General features: G+C 40.2%; 1 protein-coding gene across 3 annotated transcripts in view; it reads left to right on the top strand.

The window, feature by feature from the left end:
• The window catches only part of Eip63E (cyclin dependent kinase Eip63E), a 133,910-nt gene that overhangs the window by 83,459 nt on the left and 34,860 nt on the right, over window positions 1-15,591 (top strand). For all 3 annotated transcript variants that reach the window (XM_064686152.1, XM_064686153.1, XM_064686155.1), the window contains exon 3: window positions 15,147-15,338. In XM_064686152.1, coding sequence (XP_064542222.1) covers window positions 15,147-15,338 — 192 coding nt within the window. The remainder of the gene's footprint in view (window positions 1-15,146; window positions 15,339-15,591) is intronic.

Genomic DNA, 15,591 nt, shown 5'->3' on the forward strand with positions numbered 1-15,591 from the left:
AATTTGTCAGCTAATCTCGGGCGATAAGTGAGAAAAACTCTCTGCAATCGAAAGCTGTCTGGCAAAAGTATTTGTATATATGATGTTTTTTCTTTTTAGAAGTCAAATTGAATTTCAGTCGGTAATACTGATAATATACAGCTGTGTGTTATATTTAGTCTGTTAATCTATCTGCTAGTTATAATAGAAAAAGTTCCTCAGATTGATGAGGCTTAAAGGTTGTAACTCAAAGGTTATAACTGAAATTATTGTGCATAAATCATAGACCTCACAAAGTACAGCAAATACGTTTTATTTTTTATACGGTTTGCTTTATCTGAAGATTCTTTAATGCAAAAAACGTTTATCCAAAAAAATACCTAAAATAGTATGGTATAATATAATATCTTATAAGACTTTCCTCGTCCTCCTTGAAACACTTTGTTCTTTTCTTAATTCAGCGTTGTTTAGGTGTCTGCGAGTTGAACTAGCAAACGAGAAGTCGCTGGTAGAGATGTAGTTGAATTTTTAATTACAAAAATAAAAAATAATCACAAATAACTGCAATGAAATGGAAAATTAATGGCTGTCAACAATAATAATTAAAATTAATAATAATAAAAAATAATATCAGAAAATAAATAAATTTCAGATGTTGTTTCATATTCACCTGCGCCCATTCACAGCTTTTCATGTCGCAGATCAAATTTCAGTTTTGACGCCTTTTGCGCCGGCGAATGTTGAATGCAAAGGGGCGTATACTTAACTTGGCTTTGGATTACAATCGTCGCGACGATCACATTCTTGGTCACGATTTGCATTCACTTTTCAAACAGCTTTTGCTTTTCCAGTTCTTAGTCGATCGCGTGATTTGTATCTCCCCCCCTCCTCCCAGAGAAATGTGCTAAATGCGCGTTAAAGTTAATACAATTTAGCTATTAGCACATGCACAAAAGTTGATTGTTCGTCATCGTCGTCGTTGTCGTCGTCGTCGTTGTCAACGTCATCGTCATCGTCAACGTTGTGATTGCGACTGCTTTGTGCGCTTCATCACGTTCCAAGCATTCATTGTTGTTCTGTTGATGAAAATTGTCACGACAATTGCCGCTTGCCGTTCGCCATGTAAATCAAATTTCTGCGAACAATTTCCACACTTTGTCGTAAATTAAATGAAAACCAAAAACGCGTTCAAATGGAAGACAAAAAACAAAAAAAAATAGAAAAGCCACGCAAATGTAAATTGTGTTTGCCATTACGACGCAAGTGATTAACACCCCATTTCCATGTAATATTTACCAGTTAGTCTAATTGTTTATTATTAAATTTGCATATTAAGGCCGATTGTACAATCAGCGCAGCGCTTAACGCAATCGCGTCTCTTAGTCATCGTGTTGGAAAGAATGTCGCTGCCAATGAACATGAACCCCAATTGATTTAAAGCTCTCTTTATAAAGATTTCATTGCGTTACAAGCCGAGATAAAAGACACAATTTCATCTCCAAAATTGTATTTACAATTAGCAGATGGTGCCACATTTGCAACTTGAAGAGCAGGGTTCCAGCTTCTGGATTAATTGTAATTGTGTGGAAAATGTATAATGTATTTGTTGAAATGTGCGCAACAGGCAGAAGGAGGCAACTCCGATCCCATGGACTATATATAATTTCTTGATCAGAGTCAATCCGACGGTGCGTCAGTCTGTCCATCTATGTCAATGCTTCGCTCTCAGAAACCACAAAAGCTAGATTTAATGATAAATTTATTTAATTATTTGGATCAGCGTATTGAGATCTTATATAATATTTTGTACTAATATTCGCCGGGTCTTAGGTGCTACTGGCTAAGTTGGTGTTCACACGCGCAAAAAAAACTCACCACTTATTTCGATATATTTCATTGTATCGATAAATACCGAGTTTGCAATTTATTAAGCATTACTCGAAAAGTGGAAGAGCTAGATACTTGATTCTTGGTACTTAGGCTCTCGTATATTTTATACAGATTAGAAAATATTTCACTTTGTGGCTACATCTTCACATTTCGTTTGAAATGGAAAAAGAAACCCATTTCTACATGTAGATCCTTGCGCTTTGGTATGTACACATTTCGATGTTCCATATTTGAGACCTGAATGTTTTATATAGATCGGACTATAAAGACCGAAGTTAGGCAAGAATGCCTTTCTTATAATGTGAAGCTCATTGAAGAAGAAGCACAGGCGCAGCCTGCGACGGGCGTGTGTATGTGTTTGTTTATGTATGTAAAGAACAAAGTTTAGAATGTCGGTGATTACAGCTTGGAGCTCAGTGCAGGGTAACTCATAGATGGGCAAACCTGGGTAAAAAAGCACGCCTGCTTCTTTTTACCAATAGCCAACAATTTAAGTGAGATGCTTCACTTAACTAGTTTGTTTTTAGTTAAATTTTAAGAAAAAAGGTAGATGTTTTTCTTTGCCGAAGCAGCAAAGAGTTGTTTGCCCAGCATTTAAAGTAAGCAATGGGGAGGACATGTGACATGTGGCGTCTGCTGCTGCTGCTGCTGCTGTGCTGGCTAAAAGAGTTTGGTAAACTTTAAAGAATTTGGAGTACATACACTTGAGGTGGTCGTGGCTTAATGCTGGCGAGGAGGCAGTCAACTAGTGAGCTTTAGTGTCAACATTGTGTGCGTAATGAGACCCGAGTTGAATGCTGGAGTGGCAGCCTTTGTTATACTATAAGCCAGCTCACCAAGGCAACAGCCTGTGCCTGTGCCTGTGCCTGCTGCCTGCTGCATGTGTAATCAACATTAAACTGTATTTTGTAATCAAGCCACACACACTCACACACACACAGGGACAGCGGGCACACACGCTCAGCAATGTAAGCTTCAAAGTTGCCAACTCAGCAGGCGGAAGTGAAAGCGTCGGCTGTTTGGAAAATGGCGTTTCAGGTGTCGCTTTTCTTTTGGCCAGAGCCGAACTGCAACTCATGCACAGTTGTGAAGCGAACGGAAGAGGGGGGAGGGGGGAGCAAGGGTAGGCGTTGAGCCTGGCAAACACATTACGAAATCTATACACGCTCTAAGCGCACTTTTAACCCATTAACGCCCGGCACGGCAACAACAACACGAACTGCCGAGCTCTGCTTCGTGATGACGCAGCTCAAAGCTCGACCAGCAGTTGTTGTTGCTGCTCTTCTTCTTCTGCTGCTGCTGCTGCTGCTGCTTTCCTGCAAGTTGTTGAAGAAATAGTGTCAACTTGCGTTTGCGGCATTTTAATGCCGCCCACCCACCCATAAAGCAGCAACAGCAGCAAAGGCTTAACACCTCACTGCCCCCAAGGCTTGTCTATTGTTTCCTGCTGCTGCTGCTGCTTGTGTCCTGCTTTAATACGCTTGCAGCGGGTATTCCAGTTTTTACGTGAAGTGTGTAACGCGTAGAAAGAGACGTATACGATGACTTGGAGTATATATACTCCTGAGCAAATCAGATCGGGTGAGTCGTTATACTTGTTCCATCTGTTTGTTTCTATGCGAACTAGTCTCTTAGTCTTTAAGCTATCGCTGTAAAACTTTGTTTAGGTTCGTCTTTCTGGTCTGGTGCAGGGAGTACATATATCGGAATTGGCTTGATCGGACCACTATATCATATATCTCCCGTAGGAAAGTATGGAAAACTTTTTTGTTTATCAAAATATCTAGACCAAACTTGGCATTTATAAGTTTTACTTTGCTCCTCTTATATATGCAAAGCCTTATTAACATCGGTCCACTATATCTTATAGCTCCCATAGGAGCCAACGGTCAACAAGTTTTTATATGGAAAACTTTTATGTTTTTTGATAAAATTTTGACCAGCTTCAGGCAAAACGAACTTTACTATTCTCCTCACAAATCTGCAAGCCGCATATCGCAAAGGGTATTTAGTCCTCGGCGTGCCTTAGATAGTTGTTTTTTCTTCTTTCTACTTATTTTTTGCCTGCCTTGCACGCACACACAAAACGTTTTATCGGCTGTGCATAATAAATTTCGTTGGCTTTTGTTGCTGTTTGGCCAAAAGATTTCAGACCCGGCGACACTTTATATGCAATTTTTGTATAAAGTTATTGACAGCAGCAGCAGTCGCAGTAGCATTGGGAGAGGGTCCTGCAGCGGGAGAGTGTCCTGCAGCCTGCAGCCGGATGTAGCAGGTCGCATTAGATACACTTGCCTGCGTTTTTGGGTCTGCCATTTCTTTTGCTTTTCTTTTTATCAGCCGGTAACTGATGTCATTATGTGTGTATACACGCATACTAACACACACACTCGTTTAGCCCCGGCATAAGTACTTATTGACAATATGCTGGCTGCTCTGTAACAGCTGCCAGTGCTTGTCAAACCCATTAAGCGATGCGCACAAAAGCATGCAACGAATTTTTCCCACTTCTATTTGCTGCCGTTTGCCGGAAAAAACAGCAGAAGCACTTAATGTGTGTGTGCGCACATTTTTGGTGTCTTTTTTTTTGGTTTTGTAATTATTTTAAAAGCGCAACTTGTGCACGTAACGACATTTGCCGCAGTCGCGCAGCAATTGCCACTTTTGGCGCACATAAACAAAAACCCACCACAACTTGCACCACCAAATTCCGTCCGAAGTACAAGTGTTTGCCGTCCCGCGACTTGACTATTTGTGCGTGCCTGAGTCAGCACAGTGGGGCCAAGTTGTTAGATCATGGGTTCATATATATGGTTAGTAAATAAAACAAATAAATAGGCACACAAATGTTTTTATTTGGCATAATTATAATAAAGTGTGATATATTTGATTATATTATATTACAGTATATATAACACAAATATCATAAATATGTGAGAAATATAAATATTTGATTGGTTAGGCTCAAGGTTCGTGTTTTGATTTGTTTGTAAATAAAAAGAATTTTTTGTTTAATTTAAACCAGACTTTTGCAATTGTGAAGCTCAAAAATATAAAACAATCATTAAAAAAATATTTGTACATAAAAAAAATACTTTTTGTTTAAAATTTAATAAAATGCAATTCTTGCCTGTACATTAGTTCTGTCCGCCTCTAAAAATGATTTTTATATGCCAAAAATTCCAATTTTAACCAATCAGTTTATTCCAGCGTTTCTCTAACTCAGGCAGTCAAGCCTGAAAACAGTTTTCTCTATCAAAACTTTACCAAAAATATTAGACAAAATATATGTGGGCCTTAGAATATAATAAATGGAATTTACTTTATATCAGGTTAATAAATCCTTTTGCCATTTTCCTCAATTTGCCTAGATTTTTGGCCAGCTTTTCTTTGCTACTCCATCAGAACTTTCTAGCAGCAGGCTCTGCCAACAAACACACTGTGCTCAGTAATTTCCAAGTGCTTCTTTTTATTTAGTTTTTTATATTTTAAGGAGTGCTACTCAAAACTCCCATATCATGCGAAAGTTGGGAGGCGCCCTCATAAAGAAGAACTGCGCCTGGTAACTTTTTCGGCGACGTCTGCTTTGGCGCCCAAGTCAAGAGTTCAACTGGTTGGCAGTCTTTGCTTTTGGGCCCGCCCACTTATCAAACTTCATATTTACAAACTTCAGCTGGGCACGAAGCTGCTTTTATTTGCGGAGGGGCACTCCACGAGTCTACAGCGAAAAAGGAAAAGCAGGAGTAGAAAAACTTGCGGCGCCGCGGGCCATTAGCCCAGACCCTGGAGGCCACTTCAAGGGGCGCCGTCTCCTGGTTAATGATAATGAGCACCAATGCTCATTATTATGCATGCCAAAATTAAACGCTGCTAAATGTTTGCCAGCGCACTTGAGAGAAAGAGAGAGAGAGAGAGTGAGACTTTGTCTTGAATTGCATTGAAATATGCATAAATTAGAAGAACTTTGTCTTATGTTTTTTCCCAGCCTGGCTCAGTTGAAGGCCTCCTCCACTCGAGCTGTTTGCCAAGCATCTTTAAAGCTACTCTTTGAGCACAAATCACGCGTTCTAATGCGCCTTGAGTGGGGTTTTCGCCCCTTCTCAGCTCTCCCGCCGTCTCGCTCCACTCTCCATGGAATTTTCTCGCCACGTATAACTAATGTCTCAAGTAGTTTTGCCTGCAACAGGCACGTGTCTGCGACTGCCTCTGAATGCTGCCGAGGCTCAATTAGTTTGTCATTTCTCATCCACTTGTCTGCACCTCGCACTCTCTCTGGCCCCCAAGTCTCTACCCCTCTGTCTCTCTCTCTCTCGCTCACTCTCCCTTTCTCTACGTGCTGTTGCTCATTTCTGTGCAGTTTTCAATTTGCTATTCAGTAAAATGTCTCGTAAATGTCAACGGGCAACAAAGAGCGCATGAAATGTGCAAAGTCGACACACTACGAAATACCCTACCAAATATACAATATCTTAAAACGCTTTTAAGCTGAGCACACCCTTTACAGCTAACGCTGCCAGGGTATTAATAGAAAATGCTGCAAAGTTTTGTGAAAGTCAGCGAAAAGTCTTCAAATCTTGCAAAACTGTTTGTCTGATTGTCATTATGACTAAAATATATATAAATAAATATATACAGATAAATGCTAAGTAAATGGCAAACATTTTCTTAATTATTTTGGCAACCTCTGCCCCGCTCCACTCGGTGCCCTGCGTCGTGCATTCCAAAAAGCAAATCCACTTCATTTCACTCGAGTTCATGGAACAACACTTTAACACGCTTCAGTTGGCTTTACAACTTTTTCGACTGGATTTTGCGGCTGGCGAAACCCATTTGACACTCAATTGCACTTGAAATTTTCAATAATTTTTGCATTTTCCATTTTCCGTTTGATTCAGCTTTGGAAGTTTGTCAAAAACAGGCGCCGTCGACTGTCATTGACACACTGCGAACGAGTTGGCTGCAGAAATCGAGAGAGGAGCGAGAAAAAAATAGTGGAAAAATCATATTTTTTATGCAATTATACAAATTGTTTTTCAACCCAGTTGAGAAAAGCCAAAAAAAGTTGCAAAGTTTTTTTGTTTTTCCCCGGCCAGCCATCGCAATTTCAATTCCATTTTCATTTTCATGGCCCGGGCGAAAATCTCATTTGCAATTTTCTTCATGTTGCCAAACAAGAAGCGCAAAAAATTGTGCCCTGAAATTTTATTATGATTATCTGTCGGCGCATTTCGTATTTATGAGTTTTAAATTAAATGCGATTTCGGGCACCTCGGACAGCCGCCGGCGAATCTCAACTGTCTCCAGGGCCGTCAGTTTTCCTCTTCAAATATTTATCGATTTGTTGCCAAAAGGTTCGCCTTTTGCACCGCTGACCCCTCCCCCTGACCCCACTCAAGTATTCTTATTTTTTATAATATAAAAAAGGATAAGTTTTTTTGGGGTTCTCTGATCATTTTGCAAAACGTTTTAGTGGCTGTTTAGGCAGCCGCTCCAATTGAACATCAATTCGGGTTTGTCCTGTCGCAATATTGCCGTAAATATTTCATGCACTGGGCCCTTGTCCTTTTTGTGTACTATCCTGTTTGTCCTGCAACAAAGCCTCAGGATCAAAGTGGAGAGCACAGCATAATATGATATAAACTAGTTAAAGTTAAGCATATTTTATGTTTATTCGACATGTACAGGGTATAAGAAAAGCCATCAAACTGAGTAGCTACTCTAAATATATAGCAAAAAAAATATAGTGTGTGATGAGGGACTAGCTAAAGTGAAAGCTTCTAAAATCTTAATTTTACAAATTAAAAGAATTAAAAAGAAAACTAGATGACAAACTTAAATTTAGAGGAACACACCTTATAGAGTTGGAGATGTCTTCTATTAAAAATTATTTATGATACCACGAAGTAATTATGAAAAGCCAAAATATTTGCTTTATATTCATATAAATTTGTAAATAAATTACAAGAGAATATTTCAAATACGAGAGAATTAAAATATTATTTAAATAAAATAATACACAGAAAACATTTAAATAATCTTAAGCAGTTTTCAGTTTAAATTTCGACTTCATCTTGGTATATAAAAATCTAAAAAATATTATATTCCTTTTTTAATATTAAATATATATTTAAAGTTGGATATTAAATATTTGTAAGATACAAATTGGAATTCAAAAGTAAGGAAGTAAAAGTAAAGTCTACCTAAAGATTATTTTTCTTCTATACGACATATTTTCTACTACGAAAATAACTTGTATAGGCTTTGTTCTTGCAATTTCAAGTCTGACTTCCGTTCTTTGACTTTGTCCTGCTAAAAAACTGTGTTCTCTTCAATAAGAACTTACAAATTTGCTACTCATTGCACTTGAGCATCGCAATGGACATGAAGTTGAGGGTTCAAACACTCACCAAGATACAAAATATTTAAATTTCCTCAACTATACATTTGGAGCTCTGTTGCATTGACGATTGTCGTCGCTGGCATTGCAACCCTTGTCTGCCGTTCAATCTTGCGCCGTTGCCAAAATGCCTGCCAGGTCTGTCTGATTGAGTGTCCCGCTGCTATATATCCATCTAGCTAGGTGTCAACCTGTCGCCTCACTCGCCCGGACAGAAAGTGGTGTTAACTTGTTTTGGCCAAGACTTACAGTTGTCGAATGTCTCGGAAATGCTCGAGCCCGCGGGCTGGCTGGATGGCTGGCTGGGTTGGTTGACTGACAAAGGCATAAATCGGCTGTGACTCAACTGATTTACACTTGGCATTGCCTTTGAAGTGATTTACCCCGTGATGTGGGCGGGGCAACAAACCCAACGTCAACAGCAAAGAAAGAAATCATAGCATAGCTTGCGGCGCCTCCTGCTCTCCGAGTGGCATTTGGCAACTAAATTGTTGTACTTTTCAATTTCACTCAAAAAGGTGTGTGTCTGTGTGTATGTGTGTGTGTGTGTGTGTGCGACAAGGTGACAAGGACATTTGGCTGTGGAAAAACCACTTACCACAGCAATTTCAACTGTCGCAGCTCTTTTACAGTCATTTAAGTTAATTGTTTCGCCCAGCTCTGCCAAGTGCTGAAATTGTCTAGAGCTCAAAATGTGGCACAGGGCAACGTGACCCTGCCCCCAGCCCCCTGCCCCCAGCCCCCTGTCCCCTGTCCCCTGCCCACCTGTCGTCTGAAGGCAGCCTCTGTCTTGGTTGTGGCCTCATTCTGCGGACGCATTCTGTGTGTGTTTTGAAGGAGGGGGAGGCAACAATTTGAGGCACTATAATTTACCAATTTGCTGGGCTGCCACGTGCCGCATTCTTTGCGGCTCCACAGTTCTATTATGTGCACCATTATCCTTAAATCCTCAAAGAAGAAGAAGAATGTCTGGCAAATATCATAAGAGCGCAGCTTCAATACAAATATGCCGCACTGCCAGAATTTATTTTTAATTAATCATAAGTTCGTCGAAGCCATTGCAGACAGACACACACACACAGCGTACACCCACACACACAGTCTACACCCACGCACACCTTTGTGCAGCTCATTTTCATTTGGCGCCCCGCCGCCCACACTCGCCCCGCCTCGAACTTTGTGTAATTCAATGCTTTTGCTGCTGTCTCCGGTTTTGCTATTCGCTGGCGTCTATTAATTAAATTAAAAACTTGTTGTCAGTTCGCCCTGAAAACTTCAGGAGTTCTTAAAACTATGCGCAAACATGCGAAATTAACATGCGATGCGGCAGCTTATAAAAGTTTGACAGCAATTACAGTTGCGCGGCAACTGGACACAGTTTCGCAGCTGCTGAGTCTGCTTGCTACAGTTTGAGCGTGACTGTGGACTTAGTTTAATTTCAAATGCATATTTTATAGAGAGACTCACATTTTGAAGCATTTCTTACAGCTTTAAAGCCTTTCTTTCACTATACTTTGTAATCAGTTTTCTTTGCAATTATGTAAATGGTTAACAACAATTAAGCGGCCATGTTAAAACACTGTCTGAACCACCGATTCAATTGAATACATTGACACGCCCCACACCGCCCCCTTCTGACTCTCTCCGCTTCTCTCGTTGGTTCATTGCACGTTGCCTGCAGCCCGTTCATCAGCTTTTTTATATACTTTTGTATATTTATGTTGCCCTTGCATAGGGCATTTTAATTTTGGCATGAAGTGTGTAACGCTCTGAGGGAGATATATCTATGTTTGCGATGTATGTATATACATTCTCAGCATCATTAGCCAAGTCATTATAAACACTTTTTAAGCTGTCTTGGCTTAGATTTAGGTATCAGGCATATATGTCTAGGTAAATTCTTATGCATATCAGATTATTATAACATATATCTGCTAAAGGCAGCAAAGTTATTAATTTTATAAAATATATCAAGCGGAGACATCAGCTTAAGGCTCCTCCTGGAGCGCTGATAGGCAAGAGTTAATGAAGCTGTCTACAAACAATTAATCTGTCATTCTTAGAACACAATTCGAATCTGCTTTATATCATTTTTCAGACAGAATGTAAGAAAGAAAGGAAGACATAAAATATCTAAACTCTCCAAATAAAACTTAACCATGTATTAAAAACAAGTTTGACGAAAGACTTCGATTTTTGCCGCTAAAATTCTAGTTATATAAAATACGACATATTTTGAATAAGATCAGATTCATACATAACCCAGCATATAAATATGCTATATCTTTATATAAAGGGTACTTAAGCTTCGGCGTGTCCTTCACTCCGGTTTTCTTTTTTTATGTTCACGGTCTGCACATTTCTCTCAACAATTATGCATATTTACAAATGTTAATTGCCGCCGGGCGCAATATTGTTGTACACGTATTTACAGCGCGACCAACCAGCAGCCACGCCCCTCTGAAAAGTACACCCTCCCCAACCACCACCCCACACCTCAACTGCCAATTAACAACATTATTGACTCCTGACGCTGGACGGCAAGGCAACCCGCCAAGCAACCACTTTGAAATGCTAATGAAATTGGCTTTTAAAGCCAGCGAATCATGAGTTGAGTCGTAGTTAAAATCGGAGTGGAGTCGTGCTGGAAAATGCATAAAAATAAATTCAGCGAGTGTCTGTCTGTCTATCTGGATGTTGTTTTCATCAAAAGTCCTTGTCGGTTGCTTAATTGATAAATTGATTAAATTGCATGCCTTAATTGCATGGCAATCGCCTTGTCTTTCGTCACAATGCCAACCACATGACATCGGCAGCGGCAACAAATGAGTTTTAACATTTAATTTTGGTGTCTCTACGTTGCCGGCACTTGCCTCTGGCAAATTGCATTTGCTTTGTTCGCCTTTCGGTTCTGTTCGGTCAACTGTTCGTTAATGCGACTTATTTGTCAGCATTTCAAGTGTCGCTCACATCATCATCAGCTCTGCCCTGCAGTGATCCGCATTTCGGATTGAATTGCTTTGTCTGGACAGCGGTTCACCAGCTCGTCTCAAATCAGACTATTGACAATTTCAACGGACCGCCTGCGGGTTCAGCGGATGAACTGATTTTGCCATTGTCTTTTTTAGTTACAGTTGGGCGAGAGGCACGTCCTTTTACTGCGGGCATGTGCGCTTTTTGAGCTCTTATCTAGGATTAGATACTAAGTATCAACTGCTGAAAGGACGAAAAATTTAATTTGGTCATTTGGTTTTTATTGGGAAAAAGTCGGCGTGAAACGTTTTGTTCTATATCTAAAATTTAAAAAAATATATATAACATTTAAGAATTAGAAATTTAAAGAAAAGAGTCCAAAAGTGAGCTGCAATATGCTGTCCTTATTTCATTGGCTCTCGTATGTATAAATATAATATTCAATTCGTTTATACGCTTTGACTTTCAAAGCAGAGCCAGTGAAACGCTTACGAATAAGCACAAAGAAGAATTAATAATTTGAATGCTCTCAAGGGCGTATAAGTGCAGCACGCTTCGAAAGAAAAGCCAGTAAAACGTTGCCGAACAGCGCTCAAAGCAGAATTAAATGTTTTAATAATCTCAAGAGCGTAAAGACATTTACGAAGAGAGAACAAAACAGAATACGAGATATTAATGCTCTCAAGAGCGTAAAAGTGAGAGCACAAAAGCTTATGCGCGCAGCACATTGTCATCTAATACCATATCAGACTCTTTAATCACACCTCTCCAATTTAAATCCACATTCGATAAACTTATGTGATTAAGTACTTCACGCTCGCCAATGCCAACTATATCATCACAATCTGCTTGTTTACTCACTTTTATGGCGCATTTGTGCATTATCTATGTAAATGCTTTTGGCTTATGTACGCTCAACACTCAATTGCTCTCAACTCTCACATTTTGTCGTCTTTGCGTTAACTACCCGTTAAGTCCGAGGGAATCCCGAAACCGAAATGCGAACAATAAAAGCTTTAGCCAGCGACTAAAGCGCATTAAAACTGCCGACTGGCTGCCTCTGAAGCTTTTCGGACTTCGGAAGCGGACTGTCCAGTTACTGCCCAGTTACGTAGATTGCATTTGCTCGTTTGATTTTCCCATTTTGTGTTTTCTATTTGCCGATTTTTCTATTTATTTTTTATCTTTAGTTTTTTTGCTTTTGCCTTTGTGCGGTTTTGCTTTGATTTAATTTTGCTTTTACTGTTGGTTGTTTGTCATTGTTCGGAGCGTGTTCCCAACTGTCATTGTCTGCACCCAATTTGCGAGCTTTGTTCAATTGGCTTTGCTGCTGCTGCTGCCGTCTCTCCACTCTCTCCAACTGTCACTCATTCGTCAGCAAAATAAATCAGTCAAGGGGCGGGAACTTTAAAAATTAAGGCTTGCCTAAGCTAAATTTGCCGGAGCACAAAAACAGGCAACGAATTTAAAGCCGTAAAATTCATTTACGTATTCGATTGGCTTTGTTTTTAAGTGGACTTAAATATTTGTTGGCTGCTTTAATTCATGCAAATATTTTTTATCTGTGCTGATAATAAGATAAGTTACGACAGGTGCTGCATTTCAGCCAGGATAACATTTTTATTATTCAACGTACATAAGTTAAAATGGCGATGCAAACGTATTTTCCTTGTGTAAAGTACCGAAAATCTTAACACACTTTTCTAAAGTATCATCAAACTGTCTGCCCAGGGCTCAAGATTAGAGCCCGTAACCTCCACGAACTCATAACAGCCCACGACGAGCGACCCACAGGCTTTTGTAGCTCATAATTCCATTAAAAACTTCTGCCCACAAAAGTATGCTACAGTTTTGCAAGCACTACATTTATGTAATTTAGCACCGCAGTTTTGTGGATTGACTCTTGCATAAGAACATTACGGGCACGAGCTGATGTCTGCTGCCATTAACCCAGAGTCTGCTGCTTGCTTTTTTTCTACTCCAACCATGCGAGTAGTTTATGCGGAACATATTTTATTGATTACATTTGCAGCCACCCAAAAGTCTCTCACAGCCTCCTACCGCAACCCGGCACGGTCCCGGCCCTCCTCCCCCAAGTTGGCTGCGTGTTTTTGCACAAGTTTATGAGATTTTCGTGCGAGGCAACCCCAAAAATCAAATCGCTGAAGCCAGAGTTGAAGCCAGCAGTGCCACATTTAGGGGAATTGCATTTCTGTGGTCTCAATAGATGTGCACACACATCTGTACGAGAGTATGTGTGTCTACATGAGTTATATAAGCAAATAAATTGCTTATTTGTAGCGACAATTTGCGGTAATTTTGTGATTTGTGTTTTGGCTTCAATCTGCAAATGTGCTGCTGACATCATCTGTGTGTGGGCGTGTGTCTGCGTGTGTGTGCTTGTTGGGGGTTGTTTCCGCTTCGTCCCTGACGAAAGTCCTTATGGCTATTAATTAAACATGTATATGTACAAAACCCACAGTGCCACCCCACCCAAGTTTTTGCCATAATTCATAAGAGACAGCAACTGCTGCTCAACTGCCTCGGCACAGTGCCTGCCAGTCACTGTGATCACAGTTTATTGACTGCCTCCATTTTGGAAGCCGAAACACTAAACGTGTAATCCTTTCGGCGCTTGCCATTTGCATATAGCGCACATGTAAGAGCCCTCTCAGAGTTGCTGTCTCTGCTACCCTGCTGGCCGCCCACTTGTATGCATATCGTTAGCAAATTGCAGGCTCAAAAAACCAACGCGTCCTGGCTAAAAAAAAGAACGACTCTTTTCTGCAAGCAGCAGATTAAATACCCTAATGTATTGTCTGCAACAAGAGCACGAATCTATGCAAAGTTTCTAGTTTGGACTTGGCTGTTGATGCTGATCAGAAATTTATCAGCTTTTTCTCTGTCTACTTCTGTGTGTCACGTACTTCTTGAAAAAAGTGTAATACCCTTTACAAGCGAGAGTCAGAGCCAAACTCCAGGCGGGCCCAAAGCGTGGTGAGCCCCGGCATATATATGTTTGCCTTCTGTAAGCTAATACCCAGCCAATTTCCGTTGGCTGGCGCGCTGTTACGGGTTTTTTGTGCGCAGGTAACGTGGCCAACTCCTTCTTTTTTTTCCTCGTTGTCCCTTGCTCTGTGGCGCAATTCGTGCCTTTTGTATTTCCGGTTTGGAAATTAGAAGGCGCGCCGCCCGCGTTAGTTCTATACAAATTTGTATAAAAGCTTAGCTACATTTTTTCCGCTCAACTCATTTGCATATTCGACACATTTCAAATTGAGCCCCAAATGTGGCGTCCGTTTACGAGCTGTGACTATGACTTTTGACGGGGGGGGGGGCAGCCAGCTGTATGTTACCCTTTGGGAATTTAAGCCATTTAGGCTGGTATTTTGTAAAATAATTTTAAAATTGACATTAACTTTGGCGCGGCACAGCCTCAAGGTGTCCAAATGAAGCCATTAGCAGTCAAAGCCCGGACCCACAAGAACCCCCGTCAATTGACTTGTGAACGCAGCCCCAACACCCGACCACAGCCCCACCGACGACGGCCTGGACCAGAACTCTTGGCCTAGAAACAAACACAAAGGCGTTGATTGGCCTGAAACCAAACTCATGCCACAGTCAACTACCCGACCCGTCATTCTGCCAGCTCACACTTCCGCACCAGAATTTGTCCAAGCTCTCAAAAGTGAAATGTGGCCAAGCGTGCTTCAGGGAATTTCCACTTTAGTATTGAGTGTGTTCATATGAAAATCATAATTTGATTGGGGGCAAGTTTTAAGTGCTTCTACGAAAATTGACTTTACATAAAAGCCAATTAGCATAAAGTCATAATGCGATTGGTAATCGAGAATTTATAATGTTTATTAAATTTGTTTTTTTGCATTTTATTTTATTTCAATTGCAGCTATTTCCCGCGAGGATGGCGACGATTCCACACATCATCATCACCATCATCATAATCATCATCGCGGCGGTGGCGCCCATCATAATCACGGTAATAAAGTTCCATTCAATGGTTACAATTCGGAAGAGTATCTGGATCGACTGGAACCAAATGGCAATATACCCGCTGACAAAACAAATTGCAGATATGGCGGTAAGTTGAAGCTGCACAAATTTAATGATAAATAATACATACTAAAAAGTTACGTAGAGTAAGGATAAGAGCACAACTGAGCTGAGAATTATTAACAAAATATACATTTAACTTGTAAAAACAGCTTCTGTTTACAGGAGATAAATTAATTCCTTTACTTACTTTAATAGTTACTTTTTCTCTATTGGAAAGAGATATAGTTAGCTTCAATAATAATGCAATAAAATGATCTAATATACATGCTTAATATTTA

This window comes from Drosophila montana, unplaced genomic scaffold (genome assembly GCF_035044405.1).
Source record: "Drosophila montana isolate Dmon_TW-CO22-7 unplaced genomic scaffold, ASM3504440v1 contig_3175_1, whole genome shotgun sequence".
Lineage (NCBI taxonomy): Eukaryota > Metazoa > Arthropoda > Insecta > Diptera > Drosophilidae > Drosophila > Drosophila montana.